General features: G+C 40.5%; 1 protein-coding gene across 2 annotated transcripts in view; it reads right to left on the bottom strand.

The window, feature by feature from the left end:
* Positions 1-13,156: 13,156 nt before the first annotated feature.
* The window catches only part of LOC122564827 (protein crumbs homolog 1-like), a 176,087-nt gene continuing 167,247 nt past the window's right edge, over positions 13,157-21,996 (bottom strand). For both annotated transcript variants that reach the window (XM_043720129.1, XM_043720130.1), the window contains one exon: positions 13,157-14,224. In XM_043720129.1, coding sequence (XP_043576064.1) covers positions 14,003-14,224 — 222 coding nt within the window. In that variant the 3' untranslated portion in view covers positions 13,157-14,002. The remainder of the gene's footprint in view (positions 14,225-21,996) is intronic.

The following is a 21,996-nucleotide window of genomic DNA, read 5'->3' as shown; positions in this document are numbered from 1 at the left end:
GCCAGAAATACTTATCCCAATTCCAAGATGACTGTTGCAAGCGAATATTCTTCAGGCACATTTTTTTTATTTCAAAAATATACTTTATTTATAAAATTATTTTGATATCTATACATTTGGTGATGCCATACATATGTATGCATTTCATTTCTTTCCATACAGAGATCGGAATTAATCATTAGTATATACACGTCTGTACATTGTCTATCCAGATATTCTGCTGAGATGTCAGTGGAGCCCAGCTACTGAGTGGGCCCCCTGTTCTTCGTTAGACAGGCAGACTTTACACAGTGGTCTTTCCCCACCGCGCCTTGGCGGCAGCTGCCCCAAGCTTCAGCGCATCCCTCAACACGTAGTCCTGGACCTTGGAACGTGGTAGTCTGCAACACTCTGTCGGGGTCAACTCCCTCAGCTGGAAGATCAACAGGTTTCGGACAGTCCAAAGAGCATCTTTCACCGAGTTGATGATCCTCCAGGCACAGTTGATGTTCATCTCGGTGTGCGTCCCGGGGAACAGACTGTAGAGCACGGAGTCCCGCGTCACAGCGCTGCTCGGGATGAACCTCGACAAACACCACTGCGTTCGTCTCCAGACTTCCTTTGCATAGGCAAGTTCCAGAAGGAGGTGTGTGACAGTCTCATCCCCTCCACAGCAGCTTCGAGGGCAGCGTGCGGTGCGGCAGAGAGTCCGGGCGTGCATAAAGGATCTCTCAGGCAGAGCCCTTCTCACCACCAGCCAAGTCGTGTCTTGGTGCTTGTTGGAAAGTTCTGGCGATGAGGCATTCTGCCAAATGGCTTTGACAGTCTGCTCAGGGAACCAATCGACAAGATCCGCCCTCTCCTTTTCCCAAAGGGTCTCAAGGACACTACGTGCTGACCACTTCCTGATGGGCTTGTGGTCAAAGGTATTTTTCTTCATGAACTTCTCCACAAAGGACAGGTGATACGGAACGGTCCAACTACTCGGAGCGTTCCACGGCAGCGAGGCCAGGCCCATCCTTCGCAACACCGGGGACAGGTAGAACCTCAGTACGTAGTGACATTTGGAGTTTGTGTACCGGGGATCCACGCACAGCTTGATGCAGCCACGCACAAAGGTGGCCATCAGGGTGAGGGTGGCATTGGGTGTGTTTTTTCCCCCATTGCCCAGATCTTTATACATGGTGTCCCTTTGAACCCGGTCCATCTTTGATCTCCACATGAAGTGGAAGATGGCCTGGGTGACTGCAGTGGCACAGGTTCTGGGAATAGGCCAGACCTGTGCCACATATAACAACACTGACAGTACCTCACACCTAATGACCAGGTTTGTACCCACGATCGAGAGCAACCGTTGCTCCCATCTGTCTCATTTCTGCCTCGCTTTCCTGATATGCTTCCCCCCAAGACTTGGCGCGTGCCCCAGCATCACCGAACCAAATACACAGCACCTTCAGGTGGTCAGTCCTGATGGTGATGGGGATCAAGGATTGGTCGGCCCAGTTCCCGAAGAGCATGACCTCGCTCTTGCCTCAGTTTACCTTGGCCCCCGAGGCCCGTTCGAACTGGTTGCAGATGCACATGAGTCTGTGCACGGACAGTTGGTCCGATCAGAAAACGGCGACGTCATCCATGTACAGGGAGGCCTTAACTTGTAGGCCCCCGCTGCTAGGAATAGTCACCCGCTGCTAGGAATAGTCACCCCTCTCAGGCTCGCAAACTTCCTGATGGACTCGGCAAATGGCTCTATGCAGCACACAAACAAGGCAGGAGAGAGAGGGCAGCCCTGCCTGACTCCAGATCTGACTGGGAAGCTACCAGATTCCCACCCATTGATGGAGACTGCACTGACAATGTTGGTGTCGAGCAGCCTGATCCAATTGCAGTTTCCCTCCCCAAAGCCCATTTTGGAGAGAACATCCCTCATATGTGATATCCTGTCAAAGGCTTTCTCCTGATCCAGGCAGATGAGGCAGGTGTCACTCACCCCCCACTCTGTCCTGCACATAGGCGATCATATCCTTGAGGAGTGCGAGACTCTCAACGATCTTCCTGCCCGGTACAGCACAGGTTTGGTCAGGGTGAATCACTGATCCCAGAGTAGACCTGACCCGGTTGGCGATGACCTTTGACAGAATTTTGTAATCCACGTTTAACAGTGAGATTTGTCCCCAATTCCTAATTTCCTCCGTCTTCCCCCTTCTGCTTGTAGATGAGGGTGAATGATGTCTTTCCTCATGGATTCACTCATGGTACCTGCCCGAAGCATACTGACATACACCTCCAGCAGGTCCTGGCCAATCAAGTCCCAAAGAGCGGAATAGAGCTCTACCGGTAAGCCGTCGCTTCGGGAGTTTTATTCTTTTCGAAGGACTCGAGGGCCTTTGTCAGCTCGTCCAGAGATAGCAGCTGGTCCAGCCTCTTGCGTGTTCTGTCGTCTAAGACCTCCGTGATAGAGGACAGGAATGACTGGGAGGCCACGCTGTCGGTTGGCTTCGAGTCATACAGACTGGCATAGAAGGATTTGCTGATCCTCATGATGTCAGCCTGAGATGGCGTTACTGAGCCCTCTTCTTCCTTCAGGCTGCTGAGCACAGAGCACCTTCTGGAAGAAGAAATGTGAGCTTGTCTCGTCCTACTCCACCGAGCGGACCCTGGACCGGATGATTATCTTGGAGGCCTCCGAGGCAAAGAGCGAGGCTTGCTGGCCCTTCACCTCCTGGAGGTCCTCCATGACATCGACCCCCATCGTCTGTAGCAGGAGCAGGTTCTGCATATTTTCCTGGAGCTGGGACAGATTTCCCCGCCTCTTGCTTGCCTCCTGAACACCTTTGAGGATGAAGAACCTCTTGATGTTCCCTTTTACCGTTTCCCACCAGTCCGCTGGGGACTCAAAGGGGTTTCACGGTTCTCCAACCTGTATAATCCGTTTTGAGCTCCTCAATGTTTCCTGGGGTCAACAGCTTTTTGTTCATCTTCCACGTACCCTTACCAGCCCACTGCTCATCCTGTAGGTCAGCAGGAGGCAGTGGTCAGAGAAGAACACCTGCTTGACATTGGTGGATCTGACCTGAGAACATTCGGGACACAAACAGGTAATCTATCCTTGAGCGGATAGACCTGTGACACTGCGCTCCGTCTGCAAGGATACTGAAGGTATCGTGCAGCTTGGTATCTTTGACCATTTCCATCAGGACTCTGAATGTGGTGTCCAGTTTACTGTCCCCTCGCCGGATCGTCCATCTGCATCAATGATACAGTTGAAGTCTCCGTCCAGAATGACCAGCCTGGACATAGCCAGCAACAGTGGAAACTGCTGAAGGATGGCCAACAACAATGAAAGAACGGTGATATATTTCCAAGTTAGGGTGATGAGTGGCTTGGAGGTGAGCTTGCAGCTGGTTGTGTTCCTATGTGTCCACTGCCGTTGTCTAGATGGAAGTGGCATATTACAATCTGATTTGTTGCTATTTTTCTATGGGAACATTCTAGATTATGTTCATCACATATTATTCAATGGTGGACTGTGCAATACACAGGATGCATTGTCACAACTCACTAAGATTTCGTGATGACTTACCCCCTGCTGTGTATTTTGTCACTGAGGACAACAGCAGCAGTATTATGGGGACAACAACATCTCCACATTCCCATCCCAAGTCTCCCACCTTTTGTCAGGGATACATATTGCATTTACTTATTGTTGGGTCAAAATATTGGTAGTCACTATTGAGCACCAACTCCAAAGTCAGATCACAGCCGGTCCAAAGCGAGAGTCCATCAGTAGTGCACTGCTTCTTTGCCACCAGCATTGGCACAGCTTAAAGTAGTATTTTGTTAGTGCAAGGGAAGATTACATAGGCTCTATGTAGAGTTGAGGGAATGGCAGTGTTAGAATGTAAATAGTTTTTAATCTAGTTATGATGTTCTGCTTACCCAGATCAGCTGGGCAATTGCCTTTATTCCAACCTCTTGTGTTGTAGCAGCTTGACGAACCCAATATTTGCATTGGTTTTCTGAAGAAAATATCTATGTTTTGAGTTAGAACATAGAACATAGAACAATACAGCACAGAACAGGCCCTTCGGCCCACGTTGTTGTGCCGAACTTCTAACCTAGATTAAGTACCCATCCATGTACCTATCCAAATGCCGCTTAAAGGTCGCCAATGATTCCGACTCTACCACTCCCACGGGCAGCGCATTCCATGCCCCCACCACTCTCTGGGTAACGAACCCACCCCTGACATCGCCCCTATACCTTCCACCCTTCACCTTAAATTTATGTCCCCTTGTAACACTCTGTTGTACCCGGGGAAAAAGTTTCTGACTGTCTACTCTATCTATTCCTCTGATCATCTTATAAACCTCTATCAAGTCACCCCTCATCCTTCGCCGTTCCAACGAGAAAAGGCCGAAGTTGTTTGTGGTATTGGTTCTTCATAAATGAAATTCACAGATCACTAATGGATTATAATGTGGAAATGTAAAATTGTAAATTGAGGTTGGGTATAACTGAGACAAAGAGAATTTGATGTTGGGACAAACCTGTCCACCATTATAAATGTCACTTGGGCCCTGTGTAGGTCTTGCATAGCTCTTCATAGCCAATTAATTCTCTCCTGGGTTCATTTTTAAAGAATATCTAAATAAGTAACAGCTTTGACATTTATTCACACTTTATTTTACACAACTTGTTTTCATTTACAAGTATTCAAATATAGAAGTCCACAAAATTTACAACACCATCTTATTTTGCAAATACAAAATACACACGGTTTATTTTGTTAACATACTGAATGTTATGGAAGTTACCAGAGACTATATAGAAAATCCTTAAAGTAGTTGACTCTGCCCAGTTTTGCTTGTTTATCATAGAAATTGCTCCTATTCAGAGCCTGAGAGGCACTGTTCAATTATCCCTTGCATTACTTGTACCAAATTGTATTTCATTATGTAAACCCCATGACCAAAGTTTCGAGGTTTGATTATTTCAATATTGTCTAATAAATAATGAATATTGCCTTCATTTCCCAAATTAATTGGTACCTCTTGAATTTGAGAACATACTGTTCATTAGACTCCATGCTGCCATATTATTTAAAACTCCTGCCAATAGAATGTATTTGAAGTAAGTTTAAGTAATCATAACTGGTCTGACATTAACCATGTAATTTAATCAAATTGTTCTGATGTGTTATTACACATCTCTGGAGCAGGTGGGACTTGAACTCCAGCCTCTTTGCTTTGAGGTAGGAGCACAACCATTGTGCCATAAGAACCCTTTAGTTTTGTCCGTGTAATGTCAATCTTCTGCAGTCCTCAATTGTCATTGAAGTACATTTCCATGTTTGTGCCAATTTCTCCAATTGCCCCCTAACAATCTAATTTTTACTCCACAAAATCTCCAGCTTTTTTAACACTTAAAGCATATGAAGTCACATATCTTTAGCATGCACCCTCACTGCATTCACTCTCCTACATTGATGATTTGTCTTCCAAAAATTATATTTAGTCCTCAATTTTCAATATCTCAATTGTATCATCTCACTCTATCTCTGCTATCCTGACCAACCTTCTGCCTAACCTCTCTTCAGACGATACTCCTGACCCTTTTTGCCACATCATTAGGTGCAGAGGCCCTACTTCTTCAAGCAAGTTAGCTGGAACTAGTTGTGTAATCCTTTGTGTCTCAATGTTTAGGTGACTGCATGCTTAATGATCAAAGACAGAGGCATTTACTCCCATAGCAGATTGCAAGAATCATGAAAATTTGAGCATTTGGAATTTCAGAGGTTATGACCTTTGTCAATTATCAATATGTGCAAGATCACACTCTGCTGTTGATCACAACCTTTTAAAGGTTAATGTTGCCTCATCAGAACTAAATCAGTTTGAGGGCATTGGTGGAGTACTTATTATTCAAACTGATGATCAGCTCAAGAGTTGTGGTTTGGCCTGAGATATCCATTCACTTGTTCCTACAAATTGCACAATTCGGATCATTAGTAATTTGTGGACACATGTCTTTTTGTTGATTGTCATTAGTATTACAACTGAATTTGTGTGACTTATAAAACTACTCTTTGTTTCGTTACTGGCATTAACAGGCTTTCCAAACCATTTTTTTGAGGAGAGGGCATGATTTAATCTTTCAACTTTAGTATTATAAGGTAACTCCAGTTACATTCTAAAATAAACCATACATCATTAGTTTACTGAGAAACTTACTCCTTACTGATCTTACAGCAGCTATATTCATTGTGTTTATCTATATAGACGGTCAAAAATAATCTAGTCTTATAATCATCTATGCGAAGGTGTGATTGACTAGTGTCTTATCGTAACATCCTAGAGCTATTCTTTTGATAATTACACATTAATTACCAAATTGTCATGTCTAGATAAAACCTTTTTAGGTTCTTGGGTAAGTGGTGGCTTGTTTCTGAAGTGTTATTAAAGGGAGAAAACATATAATTTGAGGGAATTAACCCTATTTCTGTTGGTGTTTTTCATAATCCCAGATGTATTAATTTATTGCTGAAAGCAATACACTTTCCTAAAACTTACAGTCTTGCCCTCATCAGGACATTACACAAGAATATAAATTCAAGGGGAAAACCAAAGTTTACATAGTATGAGAGAAGAGTGCTGATTGGTAGATGAGTTGCCATGGAGAATGTACCGATTTAATATTTATTGACAGTTAACAGCCAGGCTTTGTTTAAATTTAAACTTAACTGATTGACCCTATTCATTTAATTAAACAAAGGCATAGTATTATTCAGTCTTGCGAGTAAAACTGAGGGAACTCTTACCTTTGTCATGGGACATGTGGAACGGTCACAGCAGCTTATCAGATGTTGTTGAGCAGGGTTGCACTTCCTAACAATACCCTGTAACGTAGCTCTGGAGATTAGTACCCGCACAATCACTTAGGAATAGGTGATAAGTTTCTCATGGACCATGTTATAAACAAGATTCTCTTTATGTCCTAGAAGGGAGGCCAGAAACTCAAACATTGAGATGTAAACTTCCAAGGAAATGTCTATGCTGAGCTTCTGTATTTACAAGTTAAACTTTTTAAATTTTTTGATTTTAACATGTACATCATCTTGAATTTAGGGTGGGAATAACAAAATCAGAAATGAAGGAGTAAATTGGACAGCAATTTCCACCATCTATAGTTGCACAGTTAAACATGAAAGTCAGCAAGCTGCAGTCTGTATTACTGTGCTCCTTTTGAAGTTGTCTTATTCTAGCATCTCCGCAGGAACCTCTGCATTTAAATACTATGCTGTGAAATTGTGACACTCATAGGTGCCCATTAAACATGCCAGAAAAAAGTCAGTATAAAGCGATTTTTAAAAGTACTATGATTACTAATTACTACCTATAATTTTTCTGACATTGAAAATTTACTTTTATAATGTGGAATCCATTAATTCAAATTTGGATTACTGTTGGAGATTTTATAGAAATAAAATTCTGTGTCTTTTCCTGCTGTTTTACTCTTTATAACCTTTACCTCATTTTTATTTCTCTGCGCTTAATTTTACATTGAATTAAGTTTTCTAATTTACAATTCCCGATTTTGAGTCTGGCTTTTTGTAAGGTTTATTGAGTCTGGTTGAAGAGTCATTGGTGTTGCTTGCCTGTTCACATGAGGCACAGAAACCTTATTGAAGCCTTTGGATTTGAAATGATTCCTTATTTATTGTAAAAACTCTGTAACCAGCTGAAGCACATTGAATAGTGAGTGCCATATGTTAGCCAATTAACTGCAGAAGTTAGACCATTGTTTGTAATTGCACCTACAATTAACTGATGCCCCAGATTGTAACTTGATAGAAAGATCAATGCATTTTAAGAAATGCAATAACATCTCACGGACTAGTAACTAACCCTAGGTTTTGGGAGATTAGAATTTTTAAAAATTTGTCTGTTTAATGCTGAAGCTTTTAGGTGGCATGATTGCATGAAGTGGTGGTGATATAACTACCACTTTTTACAGTCACCAGAACATTATGCTGCTCAAACAATAAATGGAAAGCTGCTGTAACATCGAAATGCAAAGTTTAGAAATTTTTTACAGTAAACTAATCAAAAATATTTTCATGCTATGGCACCAACAGCAATACTTGCAATGAATTTGAAGCACTTATATCTATCCAATGCAAATCAAAGGTCATCCGGCATTGCATTATATCTCGTACCTTTATAGATGCTATTCTAAACTGGTGTCTTCAAGTGAAAAGCAATGATCTTTACAATTTATATGATGATGAACATGCACTCAGATATTCCACAAATTAAAATCCTTTAAACAAAGGTAATTTTGCCAAGGAACTTCCTTGAAATCAGTCAGACCACCACTTTCAACCTGTAGTCTCAAGTACATCACTTGGACAAGCTAAATTCAGATTCAGTGGATGGTATTTCTTTAAAAGGTTTTGAAGGTTCTCATTCATGAGTTATTTTTGTGCTATGATCTTCTGAAGATTGGGTCCTCCTCTATGTACAACCAGTTAGAAACTTTTATTGGGAATGTTGGTAATTCATAATGTTCGGGACTTTTTTTAACATCGGAACAGCATCTTCTGTTTTAAATAGTGAATCTGTTGCTATTCTGTTTTATAATGTGTTAATGACGCTGCAGTGGATTGTGTCCACATCAGCTACAACAGCTAAGTCATGCCAAGACTTTCTTTAATAAATAAAACTACATATATTATTGCTCTTCCACATCTCACACAATCATATTTTAGATGACTATCTAAAATCTTGTTACAATTGTTCAGTTGCCAATGTTGAAAGTATTATATATTAGTCAAATGAGAAATTGTTAATGGAATTATGCTGCAATATTACATTGCTTATTATGTCATAAGATTAATTTCAAGAGAATCTGATACCAGAAATACTATTTGTCTTTTTATTTTACTACATCCATTAAATCCAGATTTGCTTTCAATTTGTTGCAAATTAATTTGTGGCACCTTATATTTAAAATTTGTTGTACAGTGAAGATATTGTGAGACAAGATACACTTCTTGGCTAATAAAATCACACCTGAGGTGCTCTATCTAAAATTGAAGGCACTACAGTCTACAACAGAACTTTTCATCTGGTGTCAAGTAAAAATTATCTATGAATAATTAATTGAACTGATTAATGTTTCTAGTGCAATCTAGATAACTCTGCAAGAGCTGTCTTCAGCAGTGCATCCTTTACAAACAAAAAAACAGTGCTTACCTGAACGCTTCCCTTCGTTAATAGTAGTCTACACTTTTCAATGTTCCCTTTTTTTTGTTTTTTTGCTATTTTTTTCCAATATATTGCAGGGTCCTTTGTGCATCTCATTCAGGCCATTTGATAAGGCACCTCAAGACATCCAAATAAAAATGAAAACACAGGCCTGAACCTAAGGTGTCTCTCCTGTAAGGTGGGGGAGAGCTTTTTCTGCCATGTCCCTCTCCTACTGGACCCCAGGTTGAGAAGCCACAGAATATGGTAATGAAAATGATAGCTTTTCGAAAGATGCTGGGAGAAACAATGCATTCTTTCAACAACTTCTGGATTACAAAATATACAGCAAGGTACAGGCTCTTTAGCCCATCTAGCTTGCACTGACTCCTGTTCCTTATTTAGACCCACTATTTATTGCCCTTATGTGATTTCTATCCCTCTGTTCGTCTCCCACTTATGTGTCTATCAAGATAAGCCATAAACATTGCTAACGTTTGCTTCCACCACCTCCGCTGGCAGTGCATTCCAGGCACCCATCCCCATGTGGAAAAAAAATCCCTGCTCTTTTCCCCTAAACCTTCCCCCTAAACTTTCCCCTTCCTACCTTGAACCTGTGCCCTCTCGTAGCTGACCTTTCCACCTTGGGGACGAAGCCTCTGATTATCCACCCTATCTGTCTCTTATAATTTTGTAAACCTCTATGGTTGTAATCTAACCAGTGAGTCTTACAAATATGATACATAAAACACCTTGAGGGAAAAACACAATCTATCGGTGAAACAATTCAACATGGCACTGTTTCCATTCTGAAATATGTATAAAAATCAGTAGTATTGATTACCTAGTCTGCATTCTTTCATTTTCTTGCACTCTAGTTCACATGTAGAAAAGCATTTTAATAAACGATGTACCCATCTTCATGAGAAATAATCACGTTAACATGAAGCATTGTTGCAGTTCTTTACTGAAATGCATTTTATGGAGAAGATACCCAAATTAGGTCATGTTTAAAGAAAATAGTTTCAGTTTCAATTTGTGTTGATGTAGCTCAGAGTCTAGTTGAACCCTTCACCTCTTCAGCACTACCTTGGTTCCCTGCTATTAGCATGCCGTTTAATGTATATGCTGAGTTAACAATGCAATGGGAGACTTTATAAACAACAGTGTTAGTCTACCAGCAAGTGCCAAACTGTTGTTCAAGAATGATTGTGCAAAACTTAGGTTTTTTTTGTATGAATGTAAATGTAATTTTGCACTACACCAAGTGCGAGGGAAGACTTGCTCAAAAAAACCTCTCTACATTCAGCCAGCTGAGAATGACCGTTTGACAAAACTATCACCTACTCCTATCAATAAAAGTTAAAAAAGATTTGTTGGTCATCCCCACTACCATTTTATTCCAGCATATTTTTAAAAACATGTCTAATAAATGTACTCCATAATCTATTTTCTAACGTAGGAAGATTACAACGTGGGAACACAAGTAGACAATCTATCCCTTGATGTATACCCTTGAGCCTGTCTGCAATTCAATAAGGTCATGCTAGATCTTCAATCTGATTCATAAAACAGTATTTGTCCCATATTCCTCCGTTCTTTTGAGTTAATACAAATTGATTAATTTCAGTTTTTAAATTATCAGTTAATCTCTTTGTCAATTTCCATTTTGTAGAAAAGGGTTCCAGCATCCTTTGCACATAGAAGTATCTCCTCATTTCACTCCTGAAAGGTTTGCATCAAGTTGTTCAGCCTCCTAATTCTGCCAGGTTCCTCAATAAATAGAAATGACTCTTCCGTATCTACGCTGTCTGTTTCCTCTTCAAATCTTGTAAACTGATCAGATCACTCCCTGACACACTAAATTTCAGGGAATCCAATTCCATTTTATGTAATCTCTCCCCATAATTTTATCATCGCAGTCTAGGTATCATACTCATAAATCAACGTTGCAATCCCTTTAAGGTCAGTACATCTGTCCTAAGGTTTTGTCCCAAAAGATATTGCAAGTTGACTGTGCTTCATTCTGACTGTGCTTCATTCTGACTGTGCTTCATTCTCACTGCTTCATTCTCACTGCTTCATTCTCACTGCTTCATTCTGACTGTGCTTCATTCTGACTGTGCTTCATTCTGACTGTGCTTCATTCTCAGTGCTTCATTCTGACTGTGCTTCATTCTCACTGTGCTTCATTCTCACTGTGCTTCATTCTGACTGCTTTTTCTGACTGTGCTTCATTCTCACTGTGCTTCATTCTGACTGTGCTTCATTCTGACTGCTTCATTCTGACTGTGCTTCATTCTGACTGCTTCATGGTGCTTCATTCTGACTGTGCTTCATTCTGACTGTGCTTCATTCTCACTGCTTCATTCTGAGACTTCCCAAAGCCTGTGAAAGGCACTTATGGTTTAAGCAGCTTCTGGACCCTCCCTCACTCAAACCCGATAATGGAACTTTCTTGATTATAAAAAAAGTAATCTGCACTTTTTTAAAATTCAAGGACTTATTGCTTCGAAAGGACAGAAAAGGCAGGTGTATTGACTTCGACTAGAAAGTTTTACTTATTTGCCTTATACTAAATGCCTCAGAACTATTTAACACAATACAAAATGATGTTTTTGCCTTCCTGAAGTGGGACGTTCTTGACTTCATTTTTATTTAAGAATTTTCGAAACTGGTCGGGCTTAGAGTAAATTCTATTTGAGATATATAAAAATATAAAGTGTTGAATGCATTACTGCATTTTTTAGACTCAAAATATTAGAGTTTCAGCACATTGTTTCCTACTTCCACCTGACCCGATTGAAATGGATACAGTTTACGTTTAAGTATGGAAATCATTGTTTTTCCTAACCACTGTTTTACATAATTATTCCACATTCTGCCATACTAATTTTAATAATGCTGCCTACCACTTCATTGTATAATTTAGAAATACTGGGGCCAAGAAGTGTGGTGCTGGAAAAGCGCAGCTGGTCAGGCAGCATCTGAGGAGCAGGAGAGTCGGCGTTTCAAGCATAAGCCCTTCATCAGGAATGTCAACTCGAAATGTCGACTCTCCTGTTTCTCAAATGCTGCCTGACCAGCTGTGCTTTTCCAGCACCACACTTTTTGACTCTGATCTCCAGCATCTGCAGTGCTCACTTTCTCCTTTTTTAGAAATACTGTTGACAATGCATTTTATTTTATATCCCATTGCTGTTATTTGTGGAGACTATACTCCAAGGAAAATGGAAGCAAAGTGTTTAACTAAAAACCTATGTTTTGAAAGTAATCAGTCAGGAAAAGTAAAAAGGATCATTTCCATGGTTAATCTTAGAACAGCAAACTACCACAGTGATTACAATTCAAACTGTGCTAAAACACATTGTGTGATTAGATTGAGCAATTGTTCAGAAAGCTTTTGAAACTTTTGTGGTGCAAGCTTAAGATATTTAGTATAAATTTATGTTGTGTGTTGCATTTGTGAGCAGCAAATAATTTGACTCTGACCACTTGTGTACTTCTAAGATTAACCTATTTCTACACACTATTAATTAGTTCTTACCAACTTAAACCATACTTGGTTCCAGAATCTAGTTAGAACTAGTTGAACTACTGGATCACTTTTTACCAGTCGCAACTCCTATATTGTCTTCAGTTTCATACTGATGAATAAGCTGCAGTTTACCAATGAGCATCAAATAAGCCTTTCTGTTGGTGGAGGCTTCATTATGTTCCACATCTCCACTCTTGCTCCATCCTTTTCATGTTGACTGGGGCTATAGGTCCCCTGCGTTGCCCTCTTCTTTCTCATAGCGAGCACCAGAGCCATAACAGCAATGATGCAGATTGCAAGTCCTCCAGCTGTAGCCACAGAACCACTGATAATGGGAACATAATTTCTTTGTGTAGTTCCATTCTGTTATAGAACATCGCCATTGAGTAAAATGGAAGTGAGAAAGTTACACCATTTATTGACCCTGTCCAACATCACACATCTGACCTGAAGTAACAAACTTTCATCCTGGCTTTATGGGGAGATTTTTCACACAGTAGCAGTTTGTCAATAAATTAGGCAGGAACAGTCAATCATTGAGAACTGTTGATGCAACAAATGTATGAACTTTTAAGATCAACATGTCTTTAATTAGACATGAACAACATTAGATAATGATATTAGTTCCAGGGAAGATTAATTTTGTATAACAGATATCATCACTTAATATGGAACTCTTGACTTGAGAAAAAAAACACCTCTACTATTCACACACTGCTAACTTTTTTTTAAAATGGAACTTCAGATGGCATTGTATCTGCTTTTAAGGAACTATTTAATACTGAAAATTACTTCACAAAGTTGCTTATGTGAAAATAAATTTTCCCCATAATTTCATGTTGGAGAGCAAGAGCTTGTTTAAAAGCTTTTCAGTCAATACAAGATGCTGATGGAGGATTAGAATAACCAGTGAAAACTACTTCTGAGACGGAGATGATCTTAGTTGATGTGATGTTGCATTGTGTCATTACGTAAATGGAAATGCTTGAATCTGTCTTGGTTGACTCCTGTGGATACTGTTACAAGTTACTTCATCCATCTGGCATTGCAAGAAGCAGAATACTGAGGGTGAATTTTCCCACTGGGGGTTTCACCAGCTGGATTTACCATGATGCTTGGACTGAGAGAATGTGCTTGTTTTGTATCAGAAACCAGTAGTATTCAGCACATATGTCCGTCACATATGAGGCCTTTTTTTCCAAAATAAAGTATTTGTTTCTCTAAATGTTCAGTTGAGTCATCATATTAAGCGCTCTTCGGGTGGCACTTTAAGGACACTATCCATCTCCAGTCGAGCCCCTGCCACTTCTTGTTGGCTTGGATTGTACGTCCCTTCTGTCTGACGTTTTTTACGTGCAGTAAGAACCACAAAAATAAGAGCTATTACAATCAATAGCACACTTCCACACACCACCGGCACAGCTATTGCCAGCAATGGGACAGCGTCGGGCCTTTTCCCTCTCTGTAAAGATAATGGGAGACAGTAAATGGGTACATACTGCTACAGGTTCTGTTAAACACATTCACAATACCCTCTGCATCACCATCAGGACTGACTATAATGAAAGTTACTTGATTCAGTTACCAGAAGCAGACATGCACCAGACAAAGCACAGGACAAGTAAGCAGGCAGACAGGGAAATTATACTTGGCATTGTTAATCAAACAGCAATAGTGTGCTGATATCAAATTAATAATGTGGCTTGGATTACCTCAAATAATCATTGACCCAAACCAGTGGCACTTGTGAGATCTGTTCTGAGTCGTGAATGCCTATCTGAATAATCTTCTCACACAAACAGCCAAAAGTCCCACTTTCAGTGGTTTACACAGGATTGAGGTGATTGGTATAAAAGCGGGTTTATCATCTGGCACAAAAGGAAAAGCTTTGGCATTAATTCAGTCCTGGAGTGTTTATAAATTCTAGTGTGCTTTGTTTAATGTGAATAATGAAAGTAGCACAGAGAGCAGCCTATATAAACTCACATCCGAGCAACTCTAGTAAAATTGCTGTTCTTGGTGACTTCAGTGTTTTATTTTTTACACTGATTATTAAGTTTAGTTTTCATTGTGCCTCTTATAATACCCCATTAGATTACAGATTTGAGTGGATCTATTACTTCAACTATCAGACCAGTACTGTAAAAATCTCTCAAACACAGAAATCAGTGCTCATCATATCAATATACCACAAATACTTTTACTATTAAAGGGGAAATCTATTGCTTTTTGTCTCATGTCTCCTGTTTCTGTAAAGAATATTTTTTTCACTATTTGAGTAACTTACTACCCTTGTATCAGAAAATCCATTTTCTTTTTAATTTAGTTTAAACTCAAACTAAGTTTCCAGTTAGAAATATAAATGTCTGCAATATTTGTTTTTTAAAAATTTCTTGCTTCCAGACCAGTTAAAAGCGTTTAAGTTAAAACAGGACAACTTGCATTGTTGGAAAATGTGTTGCTGGAAAAGCGCAGCAGGTCAGGCAGCATCCAAGGAGCAGGAGAATCGACGTTTCGATGCCCGCTTTTCGATGCTGCGCTTTTTCAGCAACACATTTTCAGCTCTGATCTCCAGCATCTGCAGTCCTCACTTTCTCCTTTAGGTCTTTACTGCCAGGATGATGCCAGGATTCATAGGTTTTGATTCCAAAGCAATCAGTGGATTCATGATGTCACATAGAGTGAAGAAAGTTGGTTAAAGACTGGCCTCTGCGATGATAGGCATTGTCCACATGACACTGTACATATTCTCTATGTGGACTGTAGCAGTTCAAGAAAACAAAGGGCCTTTTTTCTGTGCTGTAGATCTGTATGGCTCTGAGGCACCTCACAGACTATGTAAGTTTATACAGATAAACTTTGTTAAATGATTGTAGACAGGAATACAATACAAATATGTTAACCAGTATTCAGAGGAAATGGGACCTTAATATCATTGGATAGTGATTGGAGAGCTGAGATAGCAGTCCACCTTTGCTTTCTTGTCTGGGGGATAATTTAATGATCATTCTAAAAATATTCAAGAGGTAGAACTTTGGATAGAATACGTTTTTGTGGATTTTGAGGTTACAAGTATCCAGCTTTCTGCAGATAAAGTCCCATTTGATGAGTGACTGGGCCTCTGCTAGTGTCCTTAAGCTCCACACAACAGGACGACTGAAGTCCTGCAGGTTCTCTGCAGATGACTTCAATCTAACCGTACGTCCATACTTACGCATTCAATAACATGCTATAATGAACCGCATTTATGAACGGATGGTAAATGCCTTGCTAACGGCAGAGTTACCACTTAATTTTCAATACTGGAAAAAGCTTCAGCATGCAACCAAGGTTATAGGATCCCCTTGTGGCACAATGGTATTGTCCCTACCCCTGAACAAGAGGGCCTGGGTTCAAGTCCCATCTGCTCTTCAGGTGTGTCATAATCTCTCTAAGCAGGTTGATTAAAAGGATCTGCAAAGAAAGTGAGAATGTTTCCTGATGCTGACAGACAGATTGGAGTTGATAACCAAGCCCAGTGGAATAAGGACTTCGCAAGGAGCCAATATCAATTAAGCTAATCACCAGCTCTTTATTATAGCTGCGATTCTCAATGCGGTAATATTTTTTTCAAACCAATGCATACTGAAATTTCTTAACAGATTTCTTAATACAGCCTTTGAAGCTTGGTTTATTGACATTTCTATTCTGCTTAATGCTGACAATGAAATAACAACTTCTTTACAATGTTAACAAATGGGTATATTTGGGACAATCAGCTGTAAGTGGTTGTACTGCAGCCACAATATTCTCTCAATTTTGCCAAAACAAAATGCAATTCCATTTCAGTACTAATCCATCTTTTGAATTTCAGGAGAATATATATTTATTATTTAACTACAGGAATGTAGATGCAATGTTAATTGTGAGCCTGTTGTTAATAGCACAAAAACAGCATGGAGTAGTTATGATACAACAGGATGCTAACTGGTCCTTCCTACCCATACCAATACATTTACCCATTTTATATTAATACTAGAGATTGTAACAAAGAGGTGCGATAATTTATTCTTATTTCAAATAAGTGATTATTAACTTCCAATTTGTATGCATAATATTTATTTTACATTCTAATTAGGTTCAGGTGTTGTACAATGATGCTTACTGTCCTGCAGCATCAGCTAATGGGAATTTTCTGAGCTTGCCTTACCTAAACCTGTACACCACTGACAAATCTCTTCCCAGTCTCCAAGGACAATAAACACATCTTATCCAAACTAACCTCATAGCTAAAATTCCTTATCCTTGGACCCATTCTGGTAAAACACCTCTTTGCCATCTGAAAGACCCTCATGTTTTTCCTAAAATGATGATATAAAATATAGACTATTGAATCTTGAACTCCATTGTCTGATTCAGTACCTGGGATTTTGGTGGCTTGAAATGGTCTTAAAAGAGGAGCCAAAAATGCTGACTTAAAATGTCCACAGGTATCTCCTGACCTCATACATCAGTCAGGTTTCATGAAATCAACATGGATCAAACAAAAGACTGCCTTAACTGAAACTATAATTTCCCCAGAGGCAATGAAAATAGCCAAGAAAATCATCCAACAGTGACATCCCAAAATATCCACATCTCCTATCTGATTTCAAGTTGGAGATGAAATGTCACCCACACCTGAAGTACATAAACAAATTGCTTTTTTCAAATGGTTCCTTGTTGCAGAGCAGAGAAGGTCACTTTTGGTTACTGAACCTTCAGGCCTTTCAGCTTTCCCCCATCACCTTCTCCTTAGTGATGGCCATTACACTCTGCCCCCGATTCTCTTGAAGTTCTGGTGTGCTGCTGGTGTCTTCCACCGTGAAGACTAACGCAAACTACTTATCCAGTTCCTCTGCCATTTCCTTGTTCCCCATTACTGCTTCTCTGAGGCTGTAATGCCCATTCTTACCTCTCTCTTATCCTTTACCTAAAAAGAACTCTTGTAATCTTCTTTAATATTACTAGCTAGCTTACTTTCATTTTTCATCTTCTCCTCCCTGATTGTTTTTTTAGTTGTCCTCTGTTGGTTTTTAAAAGCTTCCCAATCCTCTGGCTTCCTATTAACCTTCACATTGTATGCTTCTTTTTTTGCTTTTATGTTGTCACTGACTTCCCTTGTCAGCCAAGGTTACATCCCTGAATATGTTGTTTCTTCCTTGGAATAAATTTCTGCTGTGCCTCCTGAATTATCCCTGCCATTGCTGCTCCACCATTTTCCTTCCTCAGCTCCCCTCCAATCAACTCTGGCTAGTTCCTCCCTCTTGTCTTTGTAGTTACCTTTACTCAATTGTAATACCATTGCTTCTGATTCCAGCTTGTCCCTTTCAATCTGCAGGGTAGATTCTATCATATTATGGTCACTACCCCCTAGGGGTTCCTTCATATTAAGCTCCCTAATCAAGTCTGCCTTATTACACACCATCAAATCCAGAATTGCCTGTTCCCAAGTGAGCTCTACCACAAACTGCTTCAAAGAACTATCTTGAAGACATTCCACAAATTCCTTTTTTTGAGATCTGCTACCAGCCTAATTTTCCCAGTCCACTTGCATATTAAAGATCCTGTGATTACTGCAGTAGTGCCTTTCTTATTGCCTTTTCTACCTCCTGATTTATTTTCTGCCCCACAACATGACTATTGCTAGGAGGCTTGTACACAACTCCCCTCAGGGTCATATTTTCTTTTGGTTCCTCAACCCTATACACCCAGATTCTACACCTGCTAACTCTATTTCACTTCTTGCTATCAATTTAACTTCATTTCTTACTAACAAACCATCTACCCCTCTGCCCATCTGCCTGTCTTTCTGATAGGACGCATATCCTCGGATATTTAGTTCCCCATCCTGATCCCCTTGCAGCCACATCTCTATAATACCCATAGCATCGTACCTACTGATTTCATTCTGGATGACAAACTCATTTACCTAGTTTCATGTACTGTGTGCATTTTAGTACAACACCCTCAGTCCTGTTTGACTGCCTCCCTCTCATAATTGTCCCTTTATCTGCTGTGCCTGACGTTAGATTCCTGAGTTTTTCCATATCTCTGTCCTATTACTTGCCCTGCTGAGCCATCTCCACTCCCTCCACCACACCCCACCTTTAACATTTTCCAAAATTTTCCAAGGAACTAAATCCACTTCCTCCACTATTTAGTTCAAAACTCTGTCTACACCCCTAATTATGCAATGCACCAGGACTCTGGTCCCATCACAACAGCTCCCTCCTTCCCCAGTACTGATGCCAATGTCCCATGAATTCAAACCCGTTTCTCCCACAGCAATCTTTGAGCCACACATTTACCCCTTTAATCTTGTTGATCCTGTGCCAATTAGCTCGTGGCTGAGGTGGGAATTGCGGATTATTATCTTTTCAGTTCTGCTTTTTAATTTAGCCCCTAGCTGCTCATATTCCTCAGCAGAACATCCTTCCGTTTTCTACATATACCATTGGTACATATGAGGACCAGAACAACTCTATCTTTCCCCTCCCATTCCAAGTTCTCCTGCAGCCCAGATGAGAAATCCTCAACCATGCACAAGGCAGGCACCATAGCCTTCAGGACTCTTGATCCTAGCTACAGAGAACATTGTCTATCCCCCTGACTATACTATTCCGAGAACAACTACACTTCTCCTTTCTCCCTCCTCTTGATTGGCTCTGTGCACAGGGCACTATGATCACTTTGCTCATCCTTCCTATCAGCAAACATTTAGATGGGATGAAGGATGAGAAGCTGGCCAAGGGAGCATTGAAATAAGAGTCTACAGTGACAATGGCAATGATGAGGGTTTCAGAATTAGATGTGCTGAGGCAGGAGTGGAGATGAACAAATTTACAGAACTGGGACTCCATGTGATGAGGTCAGAAGCTCCGTTCAGGATGTGGAAGTTTCAAGCAGTCAATCTCTGCCTGTGACAATAGGTGTGGACAGAGTTGATAATTAGGTCCAAAGATATTGTCTTTGGCCTTTCCAAGTTGAGCCAAACTGAGTTTGCAGAAAAGCAGACTAATAATACAAACTAAAGTTGAGAAGAAGGGTTTTATAAGTGCGGTGTTCAGGGGAATCGGGTGTTTCCGGTCTAACGAGGAAGGAGACATTTCGGGACCAGATTTTATGAAATGAAATGGATCAATCAGGTGAAGAACAGTTTGGGAACATTGTTAATGGTAACATCACCTCATGCTACTCGTGGCCATGGAGAAATTTTGAGTATTTTTACTAAATTAGAGAAGGGCTAATTTTAGTGGGGTAGGTACTCCAGTTAAATTGGAATCAAACATTGGCAGGGAACAATCGAAAGGAATAATAGGCTGCCTTTAATGGGGTTTCAGGCACAGTTCAGACATATTCGCCCAAGGGAAAAAGGTAGCAAACAAAAACTAGAGCTCCCTCAATATGAGAGAGAGAGAGAGTATAAGATGAAGGGAAATAAAGAGCATTTAACAGATATCAGAGTGACATTGCAAAGCAAACCAGGCTGAATTTAGAAAATCAGCATACAAAAAGACAAAGAGACAGTATGGGAACAGTCTGGGTAACTAATATAAAGGGCAACTCAAATATGTCCTCTTGGCATATAAGTAGGAAAAAAGCAGAAAGAGGAGGTCTGGCCCAATTAGGCTATTCAGAAGGCTATTCAGTTCACTGAGCTATCCCTGCACTCAGTATGATCATGGCTGACTGGACATTTCGATGCCTTTAACTGGTTCCATTTTTGGGTGTGTAGTCATGGCCAAGTGGTTAAGGCAATGGATTTGAAATCCATTGGGGTTTCCCTGCAAAGGTTCACATCCTGCTGATTGCGTTTCTTTAAATTGTAGATGAATATTGATCAAGCAGGTGTTAAAATGTAGTTAATATTGATTAGTTACAAGAACCAAATCAGAGCTAGAGTAGAAATTATGGGTAGTACTGACCACAATCTTTCAATTCTCCCTCAATAGATGGGAGGTGTTCGAGGTTTAGAAAGGGTGCAGAACTTCCTCCCATCAAAGTTGTGGCTACATTCCTGAAAAATGCAACTTTAAATCAGGCAGCTTTAAGGGGATTTTCATCTTAAAACTGGAGTTAGGTTCTTTCAGACCTTCGTTAGCAGAAAAATTAAAACATTACAGCCATACCCTCTAATTTGAAATGCAGTTCTTTAAATGGCTATGTTCCTACATTGGCAAATAAAACTGATAAAATCAAGTCAATTTAAAACCTAAAATAAAAATACTTCCTGGAATGAACTATTTGAATGTGAAGCCTGCAGATTCTGCTGCTTATGATGTGTGCCGTTCGCTCGCTGTATTCCTGCTGGGAATGTCGCTTCTTTCTAGTTGCAATGTAGACATTGATTGCTGCCAGATTCTGGATCAGTGGTGCTGGAAGAGCACAGCAATTCAGGCAGCATCCGAGGACAGGCAAAATCGACGTTTCGGGCAAAAGCCCTTCATCAGGAATAAAGGCAGAGAGCCTGAAGCGTGGAGAGATAAGCTACCCTCTCAGGCAACATGTTCCATATTTGACCCATCCCCTGGGTAATTTGCTTTTCCATCAGATCCTCGCGAAATGCTTCATTTTTCACTTTAACCTTAATTCAATTGGTCTAAGACATGCCTACATCGCGGAAGTATTTATCACAATCGGCCCAGTCTATATCACTCACCATTATGTCTGCATCAATTGCCCCCTTAGCCTCTTCTGCTCCACAGACCCCAAACAAAAGTTAACTTTTTGCTGAGACCTCTCACTTCAGGGAACATCCCGTGAAACCTCTCTGCAATCTCTGCAGTGCAATTGTTCCCTGCCGATTTTGTAGCGATTGGACCCGCGCAGACTGTGGACTAACCATATCTTTCTTTAGAGTCTGCAACAATACTTCCTTCCTCCTATATTCCACCCTGTGGCTGATGATTATGCTTCCTTACGAACTTGCAGATGCAAGGACTACTGGGTTTTCAGTTCAGTACAACAGTGAACCTTTCATCGTTTTAAGTAAAGGTCCTGCTGAGAGCCCTGTCATTGACGGTGCCAGGAATCTTCACTGCCAAAACAAAACTTTCCTGAGCATAACGCACCGCCTTTCCCCCGGTACCTCCCGCTATATGCCTCATCATTAGAGCAGATGCGATCGGGAGGTAAGCTAAGAGAATGGAAGAGAGTCCATTCAGGTAGGATACTGTGACGATGCATAATAAATGTAACAGTGGAAATTGAAAG

This window comes from Chiloscyllium plagiosum, chromosome 30, assembly GCF_004010195.1.
Source record: "Chiloscyllium plagiosum isolate BGI_BamShark_2017 chromosome 30, ASM401019v2, whole genome shotgun sequence".
NCBI lineage: Eukaryota > Metazoa > Chordata > Chondrichthyes > Orectolobiformes > Hemiscylliidae > Chiloscyllium > Chiloscyllium plagiosum.
The sequence above is the reverse complement of the archived record's forward strand: the minus strand, read 5'-3'. Positions and strand labels throughout refer to the sequence as shown.